Genomic DNA, 24,202 nt, shown 5'->3' with positions numbered 1-24,202 from the left:
TAAATAGGGATGATGTTCTTTCAGAAGGTTAGATGCGCAAGATGAGTATAAAACTTCCTGTGTAACCAACTACATTACATATAACTACACGGAACTTACACCCTGTATATTATTTACACCATATCTATAAATACTTCTTAATTAATCAACACCACACCTCTCAACACCCTGGAAATAACAAACCTAGTCGAGCAGCAAGGGGGTGATCGAAGTGAGAAGACATGTTACTAAAAACAACACCACAACAGTTCATGACACAACTACACTGTACTGTGTAGTGGTTTAGTGGACCAGTGTATAAAAAGTCTTGTGGTGGTGTGTAATAGTGAGACATCTGGTGGGACATGTGAATTAGATTGTAGTAGTTGGTATCTCAAATATTTGGAATATAAATGTATAATTTTGGTATCTCAAATATTTGGAATTGTGTGCAGGTTTGTGTATTTAAATTCATATTTAAATTCATAACTCATATTTCAGGGGCCGGGTTATTGTAACAGTAAGCTCGATTATTTTAATAATCAGAGTAATCATAATTCAATTAATAATTAGTCTGCTGTGTCTACAACAGTGTACAACAGCTGTATCCGTTTTCATCAAGCAACATATCCTCCCAACCGAGCCAGAGGTAACACAGGACACTGCGTTACAATAATATGTACTGTGTATCTATAATTATCATGATAATATAAAAATCTGTATTCTATCTTAGCACTGTGTGGTTTTCTACAGAAAAACCAAGTATTGACGCAATATGTAATTGAAACTCAGAGCAGTATTCAGGTGCTAATATTGCATAATTCAACATAACAATTCTATTGCACAATACGTTGTTAGTGATCCAGAGAGGCCCACATATCGTCACGTACTAAATAAAATAAGGTGGTGAGTCTGGTGGTGAGGGGTTGTTTGCACTCTGATAAAGGGATGCAGCAGTGCTGCAATATTAGCTACATTATTCTAATTATTAATACATATTATACATAACATCATTATAGTTCTTTTATTCAAATTTCTGATTGTTTCTGAATAGACTCAGTGAAGACAAATTCTAATGGAAATAAATAGCTGAATAACGTATCGACATTTCTACGTCATACTCATATTCTGAAATAGTATTAATTCAATTATAACGATCAATATTCACATTAAAAATTTGACGACGAAATTTATTTCAAACAAAATATATAACTGTAAAATAGTTATCAACCGTAAATAGTTTTTAACGAAATCGGAGCAAATATGAACATAAAACTGACAAACTTGGGCTCATCTGAAGGTTTACAGCAGACGTCGAAGCTTTATACACCAATATCAACGTACTAACAGCAATAGAAGATGTCATGGAATTTGCCAAAGAAAATAGACAGTCAATCAGTACATACGGTCTCCATCTCTCTGATTTACAAGAACTACTAGAGACAACCCTAGGAAAGTCATATTTTGTCTACAACAATCAAGTCTACCTACAGCTTCTTGGATTGTTCATGGGAACCAACCCTGCACCTATACTAGCTACTGTCAAAATGTGGAAACTGGAAAAACTTTCAGTCTACGTAGACCTGAGGATAACACTGCCCACCTACAGCAGGTTTTACGACGATCTAAACGGAGCCACCACCAACAGACGAAAAGCTCAGCAACTGTGCAACCTCATCGAACAACAAGATCCTGACAAACTTATCAAACTAACTGTAGACTACCCTGACAATCAGAACGACTTTGTTCCCTTCCTCAACACGGAAATAAAGATCGACTCAGATGGAATAGTACATTCTAGACTCTACAGAAAACCACAGAAAAAGCCACTCACCCTCCACTACAACTCTCATCATACAACACGTACAAAGAATGCTACTGTTGAGAGTATGTACAACACCGCAGAGGCAGTCTCTAACAACAGAGAAAACGAGAAGTACTCAGAAAAGATGATAGATAAACTTCTCATCAACAACGGCTACACTGATAGAGTCTTACAAACCATAAAGAACAAGAGAAAACGTAGAAAGAGAATTAATCAGAACGTACAGAACAAAGACCAAGACGGAGCGATTCTCAAACTACCCTATGTCAACGAAGCTACTAGTCGCAAATACAGAGATGCTGTCAGACATAGTGGACTCCCCATCAAAATTGTCGAGAAACCTGGACGGAAACTGAAGGATCTCCTTACAGACTCCAGACCCCTTGACAAGAAATCCTGTACAACATCAAACTGCAGAACATGCGCAGCTTTAACCGATGGAGAATGCACCACAACTAATACCGTCTACCACATCACTTGCGAAGTAGACAATTGTACCGAGAACTATGGTGGGGAAACATACAGACCGATCAAGTGCAGGTTCGACGAGCATTACCGTAGTGCGGCAAATCCAACAGCAAAATCTTACGAAGATAAGCCACTAGCAAAGCACTACAGGGAAAGTCACCCTCAGCACAAAGGCCCCCCAAAGCTTAAACTTCAAATCGTAGATAGAGGAACATCACTCATCAACAGAAAGATTAAAGAAGCCCGATTTTTAGTTGAAAATAAACCAACACTCAACGATAAAACAGAGTTGAACAATCTAACACAGTTTTTAGTTGAGTGACGTGTAAATAGTAATATTCTCGTTTAATTCTTTTATCTCTTTTAATCTTTTATCTCCTGTATAACGTCACGCTATTCGTTAATTTTCAGATGAGCCCAATTTTGTCAGTTTTATGTTCATATTTGCTCCGATTTCGTTAAAAACTATTTACGGTTGATAACTATTTTACAGTTATATATTTTGTTTGAAATAAATTTCGTCGTCAAATTTTTAATGTGAATATTGATCGTTATAATTGAATTAATACTATTTCAGAATATGAGTATGACGTAGAAATGTCGATACGTTATTCAGCTATTTATTTCCATTAGAATTTGTCTTCACTGAGTCTATTCAGAAACAATCAGAAATTTGAATAAAAGAACTATCAAATCATGAGACTCAGAAACACTACACGAATCCACCAGATAACATCATTATAGATCACATAACTCTATTGCCAGACAGTTCTCTTGCGGAGTAGAGCTTCACACTTTACTAGTGATCTAGGAGTGAGTTCCAGTACATTCTCATGGTACATTACAGTACAATCTCATGTACATTCTTACATTACACTGTGAAATGTTCAGATATTTCCACAACCTGAGCTACCGGTTTACTACAGACCTGTGTTTACTGCAAGTTCCGAGCGGTGGAAAATGAACTGTTAAATATTTGTGTGCATTCCTTGATGCGGTGTAGACAGCAGAGTGTTAAATAGTTTGTCATGTTAGTAGATTAGTACACACGGTATCCGCTAGATTCATGTGAGGGTGCTACTGTGCTAGTGTTTACCTGTGTACACTTACACTGAACACTGTCACCCCGTGTAATGTAAACATTACACGCGGTATACTATATACCGTTAATGTTCATAGTATCAGTATTACTATGTTATTATTGTGTACAGAACATGGTACACTATTCTACTGTGTTTTGACATGGTGTGTGAGCCGGCAGTATACCAGGATATACGAGGAAGCAGCAAAACTGTGCTATTATATATTATATAACCTAGTGCTGTTTTTATAACCCATAACATGACACTCAATAATCACACACTTATTCAACTTAATTGTCAAATGTCAATATAATGTTTCCTTGTGTTTGATGAGGGAGTTTACAACTTATCCAAAAGTGGAGAGAATACTCTCCTTTCGCTCAATTTTTTCTGTTGATGTTTCCCTTCATGGCAACATGTATTCCCTTACATGTTCCTCATAGGTAACGAGCACCCAGATAGAAATTTGATATCGAATAACTATCTGGGCAGATGGATAAGAGAGAAAGTTCTCTTAATAGTTGACTTGTTTTGAAAATATAAGGTTGTGTTTGATATTCGATAGGCTGAAAGTCTAAATGATTTACCTCGGCAACCGTAACTTATAGTATTTTCAAACTTTGGTGCATGGGTCTCGCTATTTATGCTATTTACGCCGTTTATTTTAAGAAATAAATGAAACATCGACAAGAGGGGGTTCGGGAAACTGTCTGTTTGATGCGAAGGGTTGATTCGAAAGTTTTTAAATAACGTCATGTTTAATCGTTTTCATGAACAATTCTTGACGAAAATAGTGAATTGACCATTTGCATTTTGATGGCGAGAACATCAAATAGAAATTAGAAATGAGTTTCGTCACGAGTCACGACAGCATTACGTTGGTAATAATTTCTGCCATCTAAAGAATATGTCCCACAGTTCTTGAACAAAGACAGTACAATGGACAATACTATTGCACTTAAAAGTAGAGTGTCCCACATGCACACTGTAAGACCATACAAAAACATTACTATAATTTCAACATTATTATTAAACTTTATGCACAAATGCGCGCAGTAACACTGAGATCCCCTATACAGGCCCTAACTAATACTGCAGCTGCAATGAAGAAAATAAATCCACCGAATTGTATTGTATTATTCTGAATCTACTTGATAAGAGAGTGCACTATTGATGTAATTATAAAATATCCGGGTAGTGGTCTGTGAGAATATCACACGTTAATTAAACTGTGCACATTTCCATCATTTTATAATGATGTACTTTTTCAGATAAATATTCGGTACTCAGTGAACTATGGACTGTGGAGGAGATTTGAAAAGTGACAGCGATTAACCCACCAGTTTATAAGAGGGACAATTAATTCACCACATCACCATGGTTACTAAACTACTTATTCAATTTAGCCTACTATCCTGGTAAATAAGTACAATGTTCCAGAATATCCAGTAGTAGGAATTGTTTAAGATATATAGTTTATTTGTATACCCTTAATTTAATAGTATACAGTATTAAACAGTATACACTGTACATACCTGATACCACTTCCTTTCGAAAAATAATGCACTAAAAGCATTGAGGTGAGTGTTTTTAAAGAGAATAATCTGAGACCCACCTTTTTTATCCTTATTGGGAGCTGGTGATAGTTCTGCACTGTGTCGTCTCTGAAAGGATTACTTTTTATAGAACTTAGTCATCAGAATAAAAATTTAATATTGAATCACCAGAGCTTTTAGTTGATTGAATATGTTGCAGAAAATCGATGGCTGCAATCAATTAGAAGATAATATGAACTATGAGACATGGTGTCAAGAAAGCAATTAAAGATTTTGATCATAGCTACAGTCGTTGCACAATATCTCAACCTGTCAATTTCATGACAAGTTCCGAGTTTTATCTATTGGACAAGAAAATCGATTACGTAACTTTGATTTTAAACTGAAAGAGGTTAAGTGCTGGGAGAGAGATCAATTACAATTATCAGGTTAATCAATGGGTCCTGCTCTGAGGGTATCTAGTTTCACAAAACCTCTGCAAATCCAAGCTTTTAAACACTGCATTCTGCAAGTGTGAACTGTTGCGTTCCTGCGTAAGAATTCAACAGAACTATTGATAAGACGGAGATGCCACGAACAAACAAACACGAGATTAAACATAAATCAGTACATTGCTCCTATGGTGTTCACTAGAACTCCTAGGACCCCTGGCATTGTCCCATCCTCGCCTAACAGTTGTTCTTAGCCTTCTCCACACCCCACTTTCCTGGAACCTCCGCCGGGATTTGGGGGAAAGAACCCCAATTGTGTTGGATCTTTGCCAGAAGAATCGCATTCTTCATCGCTATACCCAATAACCGAGCAGCCGAATGATTTGAGATCGTACGAAATTTACATGACAAAAACACAGACAGTTGAAAGTAATGCGGTATTGTAACCACAGTACATTGTATCTCGACAATAGCAGTTATTTTTAGCTGTGATCGTTCTGTTAGTTGATTGTTAGTACATAATTGATTCGAACAAGCTTTAATTGCACTCACATATTCAGGTTTGCAAGTTTGTCGTGGAAAATGGTCTTAAGAATTCAATGTCAGTCGTCAAAGTGTTACACCAAGAAGAAGTATTTTTGTGTAATTTATCGATTAAAATTTTGACGATATGTTATGATACGATAAGGGGCAAGGACCATTAAGTTGTCAAAAGTCAGCGTATAAATCATAGCACTAAAATGACTCATTACCTCGGGTGAGCTGTCGATAGCGGTCAAATCACTCTCGCTAGCACTAAACCTCTTGGTCAGGTTCCTAAGCAGGGTGAAGACAGTCGGATTCTTACGTCTGAGCGACCCAGTAGGGCGCAGTCCTGGTAATCCAGACCCAGCACGTCTCAGTGATCCCTACCATACCTCTGGATCTGGTGATGGGTTTAGGGGACAATTCGGTGTCAGAGTGGGAGCTGAGAACCCTGCTTCTAGTCTCAAAGTCACGTGACCCTCTGCTTCTAGTCTCAAAGTCACGTGACCCTCGATATGCAGTCTCGTTAAACTCAATGTTGTCTATTTCACAGGGTTTAGGAGGTAGGATCTTCACCTCCGTGTAGGCTGCTTGAGAGTAAATACTGCTGCTACTACCTGGTCTCCAGCGATGAGGTGTGGAGTTACTTCTCCTCTTCTCCTTGTTACTAGGAGTCCTGCTACTCTCTCTTAGAACTACCTCCGCGTACTGAGCAGATGCCTGATCCTCTGCGTACTGATCCTCAGCCGGGTGCGAGGGTTCCAGGTATGTAGGTGTAGGATCTGACTCAGGAATAAACAGATCCTCGTAAATCCCCTTGATCTGACCCTCAATGTGCTCGAAACTGGAGCTGTTAGCTCGTCTGTGGGACTCCTCTATAATCCGCCACTTGTCTTCTATTATCTGCCAATTCACGTAGGGAGCCTGGGGAGTGTCAAGGTCTTTAACAACAGAGCTGTAGTTAGGCTCCTGAGGTGACATCACGTGGTGTGATGACGTCACGTGGTGTGGTGACGTCATGTGAGGAGGTGTCCAGTTAACATAAGCACTGCCACGCAGCGGACACATGGTTTCTGTATCCTGGCTTTGTAACATCAGAGTCTGAATGTTAACATAGTCCGAGTAACCATGTTGTCTGGTCCCTTCACTACCCTCACTGAAGTTTGGGGTGTAGGAGTCCTGTATCTCTTCCTGGCTGTGTCCCGGACCTGCTGCCTCTTGACTATCTGGGCTGAAACTCTGAGCTTGTGCCACAACTTCTCTCCTACTACCAGCAGTAGCTAAAGAGTAATCAGTACAGTAATCCGGTCTACTGTTTACATAGCCCTGCTCGTCACGTGGGGTGTTTGTTGTTGTAGGACAATGCATATCAATGTAATCACCACTTTCAGTGTACTGCAAGTACTGCTCACTACTCAGTACTGGGTGTTTGTCACGAAACTCAGGATGTGTTTCAGGATGTGTTTCAGGGTTTGATGACGTCACTTGGTGTGATGACGTCACGTAGTGTGTCTGGTCATGTCTAGGTGGAGGGTCAGGGAAGTTGTAACAGTTGTAATAATCAGAGGGTGTGTTGTTCTGCTCGGGTGTTAGTACTAGTTTGTCAGGTCGGGCGGTGTGTCCGTGTGTTGTGTCCACGTGTCCGTGTGTTGTGTCCACGTGTTCGTGTGTTGTGTCCACGTGTCCGTGTGTTGTGTCCACGTGTCCGTGTGTTGTCAGAGTTAGTGTTCCAAGGTTGGTGTGGTGTACAGTGTCCGCCTGAAATTGTACATTATCATTATAATATTGTCTTTCTTCACAACAACTTGTTGGTCTTGTCTTAATGTTAATAGTCATGGTCTAATGAGATTGGGCCAGACATTTTTTCGGAATTCATTATTATTCTTGTCGATGGTACCAGGCTAAACTCGGTTAACTTTTCTCACCTCAACTCAATAACCACGAGGGTTACTTGTAGTTGTAGTTGAAATATCATGGAAGATTTTTTAATGTCATGCTTTAAAAACACTAAAATAACTCCCAGATTGAAGCCACAAACTAGTTAGTAGAGATCTGAAGAAGCCAGAGTGAGCAGGACTGTAATATAAATGTGGATGACACTGAGTTAAAGACACACGTGACACATACTATCACGTGACACCGACTGTCACGTGACACATATGCCCATATGGGCTGCATGACAGTTGTAATCAGGTAATACAATCCTGCAACAAGTTTCCACATTACACCTAGTGTATTATAATATACCACTCTGTATGTATAATATATACCGGGGTATTATTAATATTATGCGAATATTATGACTATCAAATAACAGAGTACTCTTTTCCCCTCCCTCTCTCTTTCTCTTCCTAAGACATTATAACCAAGCTTTTTCGCCTCCTTCCTCTCCCTCTCCTCTCCTCTCCCTTCCTTTCCCTCCCCTCTCCCTTCCTATCTCCCTTCCTATAATCCTATCTCTCACTCTCTCGCTATCGCTATCGCTCTCCCTCTCCCTTCCTTTCCCTTCCCTATCCTTCCCAATCTCCCTCCCCTCTCCCTTCCTAATTCCTATCTCTCTCTCTCTCTCTCTCTCTCTCTCTCTCTCTCTCTCTCTCTCTCTCTCTCTCTCTCTCTCTCTCTCTCTCTCTCTCTCTCTCTCTCTCTCTCTCTCTCTCTCTCTCTCTCTCTCTCTCTCTCTCTCTCTCTCTCTCTCTCTCTCTCTCTCTCTCTCTCTCTCTCTCTCTCTCTCTCTCTCTCTCTCTCTCTCTCTCTCTCTCTCTCTCTCTCTCTCTCTCTCTCTCTCTCTCTCTCTCTCTCTCTCTCTCTCTCTCTCTCTCTCTCTCTCTCTCTCTCTCTCTCTCTCTCTCTCTCTCTCTCTCTCTCTCTCTCTCTCTCTCTCTCTCTCTCTCTCTCTCTCTCTCTCTCTCTCTCTCTCTCTCTCTCTCTCTCTCTCTCTCTCTCTCTCTCTCTCTCTCTCTCTCTCTCTCTCTCTCTCTCTCTCTCTCTCTCTCTCTCTCTCTCCTAAGTCATTATAACCAGCCTCTCTCAGACTCATTACGCCCTCTCAATAAGCACTACTAAATGCCCATATAAAGCACTACATGTCCACACAGTGAGCCACACCTCCCCTACAACCACCCAGTGTCAACTATATCGGCTACATGCCCTTATATGGTGCTGCAGACGGTACAATTACAACTGTAACCATCTACGTAGTTTAGGGAGGGTCTTATATCGTAATCAGTGAGGCAATAGTGTGGCGTATAGAGAGAGAGCCGTGTTGTTATGCAATGTTAACTGATGAAATGCTTGATTTTTATAATCACAAAATCAAAGATATTGGTTCAATGTGAGAGAATTTGACGAATCTATAAATCAAAACGTCAATTTTATACAGAGAAAGAGAAAAGATAGGGTAACCCCATTTCCCAAAAAAAAAACTTAGAAATCTATAATTATGGGCCCCCTCCCCCCACAGAGAAAGAAAATGAATCAGATTACGGGACTAAATCTGTGAAACATTACGGCTAGAATCACAAGATAGGTGATCTGTGACAAATAACACAGAGTAGATCAGTAGGTATTATCAGCTGGATATTCCACCTTTTTAAGCCACTGAAAGACATGCCCAGCAGCGTCCTCAAACAACAGAGAATCCTGATCCTCCGAATCAAAGAAACACCCGTCACACTCCACCAACTCATCCTCCAGCAGCTCATCATCAGCATCATTATTATCATCATCAGCCTCATCCACTTCTATCCGGACAGGACTCACTCCCGCCTCCTGCGATACAACACGAGTAACCTACACATTCCCTACACATTCCCTACACATTCCTTAAATAGTTTCCTACCCTGCGTCGGCGGAGAAGAGGGGAGTGTTGGAAGCTGCTCCAAATATTACGGGTCCGCGCGAAGAGGTCCTGACCCGCGATTCCGATGCGGTCGAGGGTGCGGGAGCGGACCAGGACATGGCTAGGGTGGAGGAGACGCGGGCGGGGAATTGGGACGCTCAACAGTGAGCTCTCACTCATGTTGGGGTGGCAGTGGTGGGGAGGCCATCTCACCGCAGTACCATCCTTCACCGGGGGGCTACAAGTTAGTTTCACATTTTACAAGGTTCTAAGAGTTAGTTTCACATTTTACAAGATTCTAAGAGTTAGTTTCACATTTTACAAGATTCTAAGAGTTAGTTTCACATTTTACAAGATTCTAAGAGTTAGTTTCACATATTACAAGATTCTAAGAGTTAGTTTCACATTTTATAAGATTCTAAGAGTTAGTTTCACATTTTACAAGATTCTAAGAGTTAGTTTCAAGAGTTAGTTTCACGTTTTACAAGATTCTTAAATGACGAAAAATGACTATTCAAGGCGAAATTGGCGAGAAAATTGCAGCTCAGAAAGTTATTTGGATGAAAGGTGAATGCCAAATTCTCTAAACTCAAATAAAAACATACGAATAGCAAAATGCTATTCAATAGGATGGACCAAAACGCACAGAGGATAGATCGCCAAACGGTGACTCTAGGCATCTCCAGTTTGAGAAGATAATAATTGAAACTTCTATATTATTTACCACAACCAGGCAGTTGTAATGTAAGCGCTTACTCTATAAATTAATCAAGGAATCACCAAAATTGGTAAAAACATCGTGAGAAATTTTAAACTTCATCTTGGCATATTATTATATCGAAAAAAAGGAAACCTAACCTACAAATCAATATTGTGATATATTTTGAACTGAGGCAAGGACAACCAAGTCGGGTAGTAAATACTGAACACTGAGGAGTTGGATCAAGCAGCTCAATTCGTGATATAAATATTTTTAAAAGACCACTATCAGTACTAAAATGCTTTTAGAGATTGACTTGTTTGGTTAAACTGTAAGATTACAAATTACCGTTGATATTAGAAGCAGAATGTCCATATAAAGATATAAAGGAGCCTTATTCTTATACTACATATTATTTGATGAAATTATTTAAGCATATTTGACATTATCACTTCGAGATGGCCAGGCCTACTCTCATGCTGTCTATATGTGATGATTAACTCTGAAAAACTAGGGACAACTGGGGAATGATCCCAGAACCTCGAGATTTCGCGTCTCTTGCTCTACCAATTGATTGGCAATTGATCGGTGTAGTTGGTGTTGTACACACTGCACTGATAATGATATCACGTTGTACGTGTAATGTAAATATAGTGTGGATAAATGCGAATATATATTCTAAATAACTGATAAAAATTATATTCCACACAAAGCATGAAATTGTGCTGTATATGAGTGGTGATTTCGCTCTGAGAATCAGGGTCAGTAGCTCAATTGGTAGAGCAAGAGACGCGAAATCTCGAGGTTCTGGGATCATTCCCCAGTTGTCCCTAGTTTTTCAGAGTTAATCATCACATATAGACAGCATGAGAGTAGGCCTGGCCATCTCGAAGTGATAATAATAATTAAAATGTTTCGCAGATTGGCAATTGATCGGTGTAGTTGGTGTTGTACACACTGCACTGATAATGATATCACGTTGTACGTGTAATGTAAATATAGTGTGGATAAATGCGAATATATATTCTAAATAACTCATATTTGACATGGTATAAAAATTATTAACCATCCTCAATGTATCAATAAACCATATAAACCATATAAAGTAATCTCTAGATTCGTATAATCTTTAATTTCTAGACTCTTATAATTCTCTGACAGTTTATTAAAAACTACTTTCAGTTCAGATAAACATTTATTTAGTGTCACTAATCTACCAAACACTGTAACCTTCGTCGAAAACTAGCAATAATTTCATTAAAAACCAGGGGTAGAAAACGTGTGTAATCTAATTTGTAAAACTGCATCGTTAATATTATACACACCAGGCCAGACTAAGGGCTCTGGAAATATGCAAATGCCATTACCTACCAAACAGTTCAACAACCCAACGGCTTAAAACAATGTTCATTTTCTAAAAGATCTCAGATATAATAACCGTGTACCAACTAAACGATAATTTGACCAAGTTAAATATGATTAAGAATGACTACCCAACTAGATCTAATAAACCAAACACGCCAAAAAGGCAACAGAAGAGAAAGCAAGGCTCGATACTACAAATAAGATGATCACCAACAACCTCCCCCACCAGACCTAATTAGACTAAAACTCACGAAACAAGACAAACCCAGGCTAGTACAACAAAGTTTTTCCCTGAAACTGGTTTGAACTTAACCGTTTAACTAATCAACTTAAAAAGTTTGCGAGGAGAGAACCTCTCAAAAGTAGCAGGCTCCAGACGGGTGAGCCCAAAACAAGGACTACACCACAGAGTTCAGGTCAGACTGAGAGGCCAGTACCACTAAACCAGGCCTCTAAATACCATGTAGTGCTCTAGAGTACGTAGTGTGTACAGTAAACATAATGATCAGTTAACATGGTAACGAAACAAGCGTAATGTACGCTAGAAGGTGTGGTGTTCTGTGTCTACATCCACAAATAATGACAAATGACAAACAAGAATAAGAACAAGATAGTACAGAAGGTGAATAATATTCTTTTCCAGCCAGCACAACGAGATCAACTAGGATATACCCCACACACACACGCTCACGAGCGCCATATCCACCAACCACAACACAGCACCACCACAGACTGACCAATCAGAGAGCTGGGATACCATCACGTGACAGTTAATGATGGAAAATGATGATGTGCGCGGGTTAAACAGCCGAATGTCTTATTAGTCATTAAGTTATTAAACTGATTAAAGCCAGGGAAAATTAGCCACGTGACAGGCTGTAATTCTGCTTGATCTCAGTCAGATTTGGTGCACTGGATTACGTTACCATGGTTACAGGACTGTACCCGGGTAATGAGCCTTACCACAGAAAACTAGCGTCACCATGGTTACACTAGGTTACCATGGTTACACTAGGTTACCATGGTTACACTAGGGGGAAACCATCTTTATAGAAACGCAGTACCACGTACAACTTGGGAGAGGTAAAATACGTGGTAACGGTATTATGTAAACGACAAGAGACGATGGAAACAGTATATGGCAGACAGCTTGGTAACCAAGTACAATTTACCATGGTTAGCATGTACAATTTGGCTGGGAAAAGATCAAAGATATTCGCGGAACGTACAAGAATACCGGGCCCTGGAGTAATTTAGCTGTCAAATAAATGGAGGTGAGGAAGCAAAACCATTTGAACTGAAGGCATTATATATAATTTAATTCATAAAGGAAATATGCCAATGGAAGACTGGCACCATTAGTTAAGCCCACGTAGGAGAATACGACATATTTATATAATATGTAACCCATATTATTATATAATACCCATATATTACATCCCACGAAGAGGAAGTAAATAAAATCTAACTAATGAAGTAAGGAGAAAGTTTGCCAAGATTGAACTTAGGGTTCTAGAACTCAAAATACCACCGCGTCGTCACGACATGCGCGAAATGAGCTCTAAAAACAAACGAGACGAGGATTTCATTATGCAATATGCTCCTTTATTTAATGGCTTTGGCTGGAATAGTATCATTTCACTTGTACTAGATAGACTAGATCTAATATTCACTAAAATACGATAGACTAGATCTAATATTCACTAAATACTATAGACAAGATTTAATATTCTCCGATCCAGGCCTTAATTGCACTGGAGAAAACTGATTTAGACTGAATCAACATTGAACACGACTAAATGGAAGAAGAGAAATAAAACAACACCATTAGAAACATACAGTAAGAATAAGGGGCGTGGTGACTAAGAAGGTGAGATACTGCATCTCAAATTACTGTGTACTTAACGGGGACTAGCTGGAAATCAGCGAGTCTGATTCCTGAATCCTGAAAGTCAGATCTATCGGTTTTAAGTAGAGAATAAAACAGAGCTTTTCAATGACGTCGTACGCACTAATTGCTTAATAGGATGAATTTTGTAGAATCTAAACTAAAACGTGAACTAAAGAAAGTGTAAAAGAAGCCGGCACATTAGAAGAGAAACAAAGCTCGTTTGATAAGACAGCACATATGAGAGAGTCGACCATAATATAAATAATGTAATAGGGTACGTGATACCGATACTAATAATATATTCATCGTTTTACATTTTACATTCTCAATTAAATTTTCATGAAACTTTATTTCGACCAGATAACAATTAGTTGATATGCTGCACCGGAAATATTAGCCATAAAATCAAGTTAGGCTGAACCACAGACCTAAGATGAGAAGTATGTATGATACCGGGCGAAAAGTACGTACTTGTACTTTCTTTTGAAAAGTACGTATGATACCTCAGTGTACGATTCAAAAAATTTTCAAACTTATTTTCACAGGCGCGATGTAACTTTTTTTAGATCCGACGTTTTATTTATTGGAAACTCCCGACTTCCACGATTGAAATTTCATTGTCATGATGGTTTTGAAAGCCATATTCATGGAGATAATAGAAACACTCAATCGCAGATAACAAAGAAAGTTTAATAAGCTTCATCATTTCATCAAAACAAAAAACAATGAACTTTCTAGCATCATCATTTCAACAGATCAAATTTATTTTCAGCTTTAACCTTAGTTGTAGTGAACGTACCGCGTACGGAACGTTCACTAAAAATAGTTTGTGAACGCGTTCGCTAAAAGATTTTAACGTTCGGAACATAATGAACGTTAATTGCTATTATGAAATTAAAATGCCGGACATAGCCCAATTATCCGGCAAAGTACTAGCGTTTCCATTGCCAGGCCTTCAGGGGAAACTCGGTTTGCCACCCAGTTTATTATGTTGGAGAGACTGAAGGGTTCCAAGGATACTTTGATTTAGACTTATATTGATCCAACCCTTACTGAGTCTGTTAGCAATAAAAGTAATGCATACAAGAATTTGTTTGAGTGCGCTAAAGATTTAGTGTTTGACCCCCATTTCTGGATAGAAGTCGACTATTTATGCTCAATTCTCGAGCCGATAATAGTCTTGCCTTTAACGTTTCAGTTTTGCATTAGAGTAGATGTAGATCAATTTGTTGAATCTCTCAGGCTTAGTGCGTAGTCTTCTACTGCAGTAGATATACTCCATGTCTCTAAAATTTTGTTCACAGACTGAGGAAGAAGTCAGAACACTAAAAACTTTTCTAGCGATCAAATGGAGAACCTCATAACTCTGTGGGCTATAGTATCTCCAATACAACATAGGATTTGGTAGATTCTGCAACGAATCCACTTCGGTGTATAAATTGAGCCCCTCGCTGTCCACATTTAGCCTGTAATGCTCGAGTTCTCTCAGGGCGATACCGCTGTCAAACTTCATCAGTCTAGCTGTAAAACTCTCGCTAAAACTCTTCTTTGATGATCTACAACTTATAAGACTCTGAAATCGCGCGAAATTTTAAAAACCGCGCGAAAGTTTGACACGTGCACTACATTATTGTATCTGCGTACTTTTCCGCAGTATTTTAAAAGTACGTACTTGTGCGATACTTTGAAAAGTACGTATGATACATACTTCTCATCTTAGCCACAGACATGTCATTAAAGATGATCATAATTATGATAATTATAATCGTCATCGCTATTTTGTCTGAAGAGTGAAGACCTAGATGAGGGTTGAGAGTACTGGCTAAGAAATAAAAATACCACGCACGTACTTCGGTTTTTAAATAAATCTGTGAAATTAATGCGAAATCAAAATGACCCGTTAATTTAGCCAGAACAACGACCACAGTAAGTTATGAGCACTTTTGAAACTTAACCCCTAATAAACAATAAAATTACAACGTGACCTTATGGACAGAACTAAGAGTTTTACGAAAGTCCTGGAAAATGTGCCGCTAAAGAGCTCGAAATACGAAATCATGCCCCTTTAAAGTAAGTGTCACGATCAGGGCACTGGGTACTGGCCAGAGAATGTGTAATTTAAAACCATTATCGATAATAATGCTCCTGTTCGAGGTGCATTTACTCAAATATGAATCTGTTAACTGGAAACATGAATAATTGAATAAGAGATTAGCACAAGGCCAAGGTTAAGATTTTGAATCTAGACTCAGTGCTTACAGTTACACTTGTTCTAACTCCTTCTAGTATTCTATTTTTAATCTAGTACTTTTTAATCCAACTAATACGTTCCTGTTAATTTACTCTGCTATCTAAGTTGGACATTTTATATTAATAATTATAGCACTTGCTCAATGTTCCACTCAACTCAAACTGATTTAAACTGAACTTTATCATGCCCACCCGGCAAACAACACCTTGAACTAGACATGAACCCGGACAGGGCTCCGGACAATAGCTATAATCCGGAAAATGAAGATGTGCGAGCAAGAAGAAGAAGAAGACATCATTACAATACAATGATTATAGACTTATCAAGCACAGCAATCTATAACAACACGTGAACATTATGCCGAGCTTGTTAAAATGAAACACTATACACGATCACTGTTTCTGGTATATTCGGAAACGGAACGGAAAGTCGGCCATCTTATTTATTCAGTTCGAAACGGAGCCGAAAGTTAACAATATCCGCCGTCTGATTCGTTAAGTCGTGCAAATTCACGGTGCAATTTGAAACAAAACCGTAAAAAAAGATAGGAGATGAATGATGTGCGTGGTAGCATAATACTATTTTAAATTGGTTAACCAAAGCTCGTGAGTAATGAGTCGCACGTACATTTGGCAACTCTCCATTCTTACGTGCATAATGATTAATAAGGAACTTTAAATTTGTGTAGATTTTAAATTAACATGCGTAGTATGCTGTACTTGATATCACGTGATCTCCATAATATGCTGAACTTGATATCACGTGAGGAGACGGATTTAACATTTTCTTGAAGGTATTGCAATTACCACAAATACTCAAGTTGAGTACTTTGAAACGGAAGTTACGTGTAATATGATCATATCATACGCAGCTAACGTTTTATATTATAATAACGCAATATAATGCGGAAATGTTTTAACACGACAATACTACTCGCCAAGTAAAAAAGGTATTGGGGATATTACTTGGTTTTGCAATAGGGTTTTAACAACAAATTCCCATTAGTTAAGCTCCGCTCTATGGAGGGGAGGGGGGCACTCCATAATATTAGGTATATTATTAAAATATGGGGTTGCCCCCCCCCCCCCCCTCAACTTTATGCAATCAAGTTCGATTAATGAAGCTTGGCTTGTCATGGAGGCCTGGTTTTTAATGGTCAGGACTATGTAAGCAGGTAATATATAATATATAGTTCATGTACCTCGGATTAATTGTTTTAAAACAGGTGCAATATCTTGCTAGGTTTTATTACAAAGCTGCATAAAACCGGGTTTCAGTCAGGGTTATCAAAATAGAACAATCTCCTGCACTCATGCACTGCAAATCCAATAAAGCTATAGTTAGGGTGCCTTCATTCGAGGGCCGCTAGATTTGTATCTTACTGTGTATTGTACTTGTTATTGTACATGTAGAGCAGGGCCTATTGTAGGACCCTACACTCTCTACACACACACTAAATACACTGATAGTGTTATACCCTGAACACCACACAGTTCCTGTACAGTGTACACACAGAACACCACAGTTCCTGCACAATGTATACAGTGTAGTTCCTGTGTAGTTCCTGTGTAGTGCACACACAGAACACCACAGTTCCTGTACAATGTATACAGTTTAGTTCCTGTGTAGTTCCTGTGTAGTGCACACCGCACAGTAATTACACTGGACACAGTGTATTTCCGTTTCACCTAAACACACACAGTACTGCGGGTGGTTACTTGGGTGGACACCGTTTGGAGTGGCTAATAGCGGCTAAAAGCGGCTTGAAAGATGGTGCTTGGTACGGCTAGAGGTGACCAGTAAAGTGGATATAGTTGTGATTTGGGACGGCTAGAGGCACGACGAGCAGCAGATTCAAGAGACTTGAGATGTAGAAACTAAGGACGGGTACAAAACTATTACCAATGTTCTGCCTCTATCTCTTTCAGTATTGCTAACTATAGACTGACTTGAGAAACGAGTCGCCGAAAAGCTTATTAATATAATTTTATATCATTAAAACAGCTATGATAATAAAATCATATTAATGAACTCGAGTACGACTCAACCGATCATTATCAATACAAACAAATAAGTCAGACTTGATTCTGAGACTTAGAAACAACAAATTTAATCTGTGGTTAAAAGAAAGCAGCTTTGTAACTACTGTGTGGTTAAAAGAAAGCAGCTTTAAAGTTGAAGCGATTGGAAGAAACTGGACTCAGTTCAAGCTATTATAGAGTTATAGAATGCTGTTTAGGGTACAGACTACAGCTAACGGTACCACAGAGTGTAAACTACAGTGTTTTATCTTCAAAAGGTTGTAAACGGACCCACATGATAAAGGAGCAAATATACACAATAGCGAGGCTAATACCCCTGCAGATTATAATATACAGGGGACGTACACAGTACAGTGTACATAATGTTAGAACATTAGAACACTGAATAGTCTTACTATCACTCTTGTATTATGTAAAATTCACTGACTTTCTTTGTCCCTCTTTTTAAGTATGGAGATGTTATTTGAACTAACACAATTATTTTGTAGTGCAAGATGTTCCAGTGCTTGACTCTCAAGTATTTTCCCTGGCAGTACGCTAAAATATCAGCGAACCTCCCAGTGATATATGGGATTTGACACTGATATTAGTGAACGTCTGGTGATATATCGACATTAATAGACCCTCTAGCGATAAGAAATTAGGGTCACAAGATACCCTGACACTCGACAAGAGGATGAACACAGACAGATCCTATGTCTCTTCTCTTATTGTAGAGGTGGAAAGAGCGGGAAAATGTTAGAATTTATTACCTGGATAGATTATGTTTGAAATATTAAATTATATGATGCAAAACTAGTCACGATGCATGCAAATAGTGGCACGAGACCAATTTTGCACTTTAATATAAGTTATCTCTACAATTACTAGCCATCTCTTAATTAACGACAGCAAATATCGAAAGAAGAAATAAAACCGACCTATTAAAACTCGATTAAGACCCAATTAACTAATTAACGTACCATGGAGGGTGTGGTATCATTCTCCTTCCCAGGTAGAGGTGTGTTCCTGTTAGCAATTGCCATTGTTAGTATTTAGTAGGTACAAAAACAGAGTCAATGTAAATCAAAGATTGAGGACAAAAAATAAATTTCAAGTCGGTCTGAATTCGAAATTGTGATATTACAATCTTTCTTTGTATCTAAATCATAACTAGAAGACTCCCTTTAACCGGCTTATTTTCATTTGTTTTCACATAAAAGCGTTTACAGCAGGGAAAACAAATAAAAATCCCGATAAATAGAGAAAACAAATGAAAATCCCGATAAATAGAGATTCCAATCAACACCAAATACATATATAAATGTGACAGTTACCTGGGGTCACTAGGAGTGGAGGCGGAGTACTTTACAGGAGCACCGTAATCGTGAAACGAGGAGAATCGAGTGTCTTGACGGTTCTGAAACATTAAGAGCTGATCGATCTGTTAGTATTCTGCTAATTAGGGATTAATTAGCTAATTTGTTGGTGGGGAGATCTGTGAGTTTGAATTGTGAGAGGTATTTGATTTTAAAATCAAAGGCTGTTTTACTCCATCTATCTCACTGTTATGAATTAAGATTGGTACTAGGCCGATAAGCTTATGTGATTGTACAACGGCTAATAAAATCATATTAATCAACTCAACTGCGACTAAACTGCAACACAAACGATCATGATCATTATCAATAAAAAACAAATAAGTCACCAAACAAAATATATCATCAACTTATTTAAACTTTTAAACATTTACCTGGCGTAGTTTAATCGGCGGTAAACATCAAATACAAGCTAATAAAACAGGAGAATATGTTCAAACACAAATACTTGTCAGTACTTTTGGCGGGAAAATTCAACACATTGTACAAATATGTGAGATAATATATTATGAAGGAGCAAACTATTTTACACAGTAGGACAATCTTTTCAACACATAATTAGGAGACAATAAATCGGTATGACGGCATACAATGGTCCAATTGTTGTACAAAAGAGCCACAATTGCACGTGCTACAATTGCACGTGCTACCTAGTCGGAAAGGTGGTAGGAATTTGTTGTATCGAGATAATATCATTCACAATGGGCTACAGACAAAAACGTGATTTGTCATGACTCATCTGGTCTTCAAACGTTAAAATATGACAAATTTGATCGTGGTACAATAAGACATAACACTTTCACTGACTGACGGTAATGTTTAAACAATAAAAAAGTAGTGGTTCTTAGATTAGAAAGTTAGAACAGACCACGATATTCAGTTCAACACAATACAATATTTGCTCGTGTAACCTATTTACAAGCGTATATCAAAACTAACACAAAACTTAATAATCGATAATCATGTAACATTCGTTCATTCATGTAACATTGAATAACGGCAAATAACAACCTAACATATTATTATAATAATTGCAGTTTACACCGAGTAGTTTACGAACGGTTAATAAGCAAACTAACAATACTATGAGAGCTATAACTCCTGCTGCTGATGCTGAGAGACCGTTTAGCTGGGGCCAGCTGCTCATTGAAATATTCCGTCACAGAAAGCCACCACGTGCTACTCGCCTTATCAGTTCGTTAATTAATTAATTACTTAATTAATTAATTAATTAATCATTCAATTGACTAGTTAATAACCTTACTAATTAGCTTGAACCAGTTGGTCAATGGTCATTAGATATATATAATATATTACCTACCCGCCTATCAGTAAATTACTTGTGTTGATGATTAGTAATAATTAGTAATAATTAGTTGATTAGTAATTAAGTCATTACTTTATTATTTACCAGTATTTATTCATCTTAATATTATTCTTAAGATGTCTCAAGACGGTGTCTCACGGTGTCTCAAGACCCACAAACACGGTGTCCTTTTCGTTTGTGTTTAGAGATGTAAACTTTCAATATTCAGTATAAAAGTATAATTATAAGTAGACCCAAATGGTAAATATTTAGTTCCAGGAATTAGGAAAAAAAGGATTGCGTACGAAATAATCTGCACCAAATATCGGAAATGATTTACAATATCATCATTATTATATATTATATAATATCAACTTTTCAAATTCTGAAACTTGGTAAAACTACTTCCACTATATTTTTTCAAACCCACCTGTATTAGAAATCTTGTCCGAAGTGATTTCGAAATTAATTTATTGACTGACATGCTTCAAGAAACTTGGATCAAACAAGTCGACCAATAAAATGTTAAGCAATGGTAGCCGGGTACAATTCAAAGGTTAAGAATAGGCCTCATCAAATAAATTTCTTAAAGGTAACGACTTAGTCTGAGAGTTGCTGAAGCATCGCTGAAATCTACACTTGAGCAGCTATACATAATGGAGATGGGCCAAGGTGTGGTGGTATTATATTCAAACTATTCCAAATATGGTCATTTGGAATTGATGTAAAACCGCAAGATTATGGTTTGATACGTACAATCAAATTCACCTTTGCTTCAACTGGAAAGGGGTGATTATTCATTTTAGGCTAGCTACCAAATTTTAAATTACAAAACCCGATTTTCAGATAGAAGTTGAGCCAAGATGTTTAGATTCCTTGCACTTATTAATATTGGTCAGTGATCACTTAGTGTTGACAAAAACACTTTTAGGCGACTTTGTGTAAACTCCACGTTATGATGGTTAACAAGGTTTTTTGAGTTCAAAATTATCCATATTCAGTTATTTAGATATTATTAAAATAACAACGATTTAAAATTCAAAACTAAAGCAAATTCAGCTCCAGCCATAAAATTCAAATACTTACTTGGAAAAGTGTAGCAATCCAATTCGCGCATGCAAATAGAAGCTCAACAAGAATTGCGCCCGTTGTTTCGTTTTGGCGGACGCTAGATTTCCATTTCACATTTACTATAAATTTAAGTATAACTATAAGCTCCAATCAGCTCACTTCAATCTTCATGATAATAATATTGATCAATTATGCATCAAATACGGGAAACACTTGAAATTCAGTTCAATTGCCGTAGAACTTAACTTGTATCTGTAATTCAAGAAATTATCAGCAAAGGTAAACTATACTCGTGTACACATCAATACACTACGCGTGCCACGTACAAATTGGGTGTATTACCTAATAGTAATATTATACATTACATGCATCATATACACAGTCGCGCCGCGCATTCATAGATCACAGGCTATCTATACTTCTATACATCACATCTCCGCAAGCAATCCTCGCGCGCGCCCAACTTTTTCGTTGCATGGTAACGAACGAACACACGACATATTTAAACCCACCTATCTCGTTCTCCAAAATCCACGTTTTTCTGCAAAAACCTCCATTCGTAACCTTTCACTATTGCCTTTTTTCAAAAGGGTGAAAAGGAAAAAATATCGACCATTTTTTCACGATGTATCAGATCATAACACATTCATAGCAAAATTTTAAATTCGGCGCAATAAACAAAGCAACTTTAACCAACACAGGAAAAAGTTGTCCCACGCTTGTTTTTATATTGATTGATTGAAAGTTGAATTCTTAACATCACTACCGTAAAGGGTATTGTGTTCCATCTTGAAAATGCTATTTTGAGCTGAAAGCGTCTTAAATAATACCACATTCCATTGCATTCTTGCTGTGAATTCTTTGGAACAAAGATAGAAAATATGACAAGGGTAGCAGCGAGTGATCTGGCTTATGTAGCCACTCAACCACTCAAATTCAACAACAAAAACATGCTGCAAGTTTCAGTAACATTCTCAACTCTCAGTGGCTATCCTGACTTGAATAAAGGCATATTTATAAATATGCATATTATTTATATGCATATTATATGCATATTTATAATTTATGTCACTATACTGACTGAGATCAATATTATGAAAGGTTTATCCCTCCTAACTAACGATCATACCTGTTTAATCTTGTCGATATTGGATCTGACGGAGCTGTTATGGTCGTTGCCATGGTTATAGTCGTGATTTGCCATCGCTGGTATGTCCGGTATTTGCTCTCCGTCACTGTCTATATTTGACAGGTTCTCTATCGACCGTCCTGCTGAAGTTTAAAGAAGTTTAGTTGTGTAATGTGTCTGTTGTAAAAAAGTAAATCTGTCAAGACCTCAGCTTTAAAGCAGCTGTTATAACAACGGCTACTATAAATAAAGTCTAACATTTATCACACGCTTCGACATTAAAATGTTTACTACGAAGATGTACATTTGCTATTTAGGCAAGATTAACTCTCCCAACCTTTTAACACATGTTTAATACATAATATTTGATACAAGAGAAACGCCATTTTCGGACGTGAGGAGAGTTAGGACTCCTCCAACTACATTAAATCAATTCCTTCTGTAACGTCCTCAATAAATGTAATAGATTTACATAGTGTTGTAATTAGTTTAAAACTTTGATATTATATTAATAAATTAGTATAATACATATTAATAAATTAGTAATACATAATATATTATAATATATTATCAAAGAACAAGATATAAAACTAACTTGAGCTGAGATTACGAGACGGCACCAAGAACTGGTTCATAGGATCTGACGCGGCACTGCCCTCCCTACTAGAATCAACACTACTCTCAACCTGTTTAACAGCAGTAAGGGGGGGAGGATCGTCTCCCTTGGTGGTGTCCGTGTGTGTGTCTGTACGGGTGGATGTAGTGTCTGTTGTACTGCCAGGTGTATCCTGGTGAGGGTGTGGTGAGTTACACGTGTGTAGAGAGAGTTAGTGTGGGTGTAACTGTGTGAGTGTGGGCATTTAGGAATCACACTTCTTAATTAAGAAAATAGATTGCAAAGTTTTGTGACGTTAAAACTTGAACATTTGAGTTACGAGAAGCCTAACAGATAGGGGACACCGTGTTTAGGAATTATCATTTTACTAAGGAGAATGAAACCACACGAAACAGTTTACAGCCTGTGAACAATGACCGTGTCAAATAAAGTATAAACACTGAGATAGAGGATCCGTAATAACCTGAACAGGAGTGACAACAACATCTGGAGTAGTTGAAGGTTGAACAGCAATCTTAGAGGTATCAACAAGACGTTTAGTTCGAGGATCGGCGTCAGGAACTTTGGGAGGAAGATCAACAACAGAAGCTTTTCGACCGATTATGTTCGTAATCTTAGGCATGATAGGAGTATCATTGGATGTAGTAGTCTTAGATTTAGAAACAACAGGAGGTGTTATCTTAGGCTTAGAAGTGATTTCAGGCGTAATACTAGGTTTAGGAACAACATCAGACGATACATTAGGCGTAGGGGTGACAACAGGCGTAAC

At 38.0% G+C, this 24,202-nt stretch overlaps 1 protein-coding gene across 14 annotated transcripts in view; it reads right to left on the bottom strand.

The window, feature by feature from the left end:
- LOC134819296 (rho GTPase-activating protein 39-like) overlaps positions 1–24,202 on the bottom strand; it is a 59,896-nt gene that overhangs the window by 23,017 nt on the left and 12,677 nt on the right. For 6 of the 14 annotated variants that reach the window (XM_063829175.1, XM_063829173.1, XM_063829174.1 and 3 more), the window contains 5 exons: positions 23,413–23,605; positions 22,818–22,960; positions 19,270–19,352; positions 18,916–18,961; positions 4,970–5,018 (listed from right to left, as the gene is read on the bottom strand). In XM_063829175.1, coding sequence (XP_063685245.1) covers positions 4,970–5,018; positions 18,916–18,961; positions 19,270–19,352; positions 22,818–22,960; positions 23,413–23,605 — 514 coding nt within the window. Of the gene's footprint in view, positions 1–4,969; positions 5,019–9,451; positions 9,635–18,915; positions 18,962–19,269; positions 19,353–20,390; positions 20,499–22,817; positions 22,961–23,412; positions 23,606–24,202 lie in introns of all 14 variants that reach the window. The other 8 variants (XM_063829167.1, XM_063829168.1, XM_063829176.1 and 5 more) reach the window with 3 other exon arrangements.

This window comes from Bolinopsis microptera, chromosome 8 (assembly GCF_026151205.1).
Source record: "Bolinopsis microptera isolate Bmic1 chromosome 8, MBARI_Bmic_1.0, whole genome shotgun sequence".
Taxonomy (NCBI): Eukaryota; Metazoa; Ctenophora; class Tentaculata; order Lobata; family Bolinopsidae; genus Bolinopsis; species Bolinopsis microptera.
Note: the sequence above shows the minus strand (reverse complement) of the source record. Positions and strands in the feature narration are given on the sequence as shown.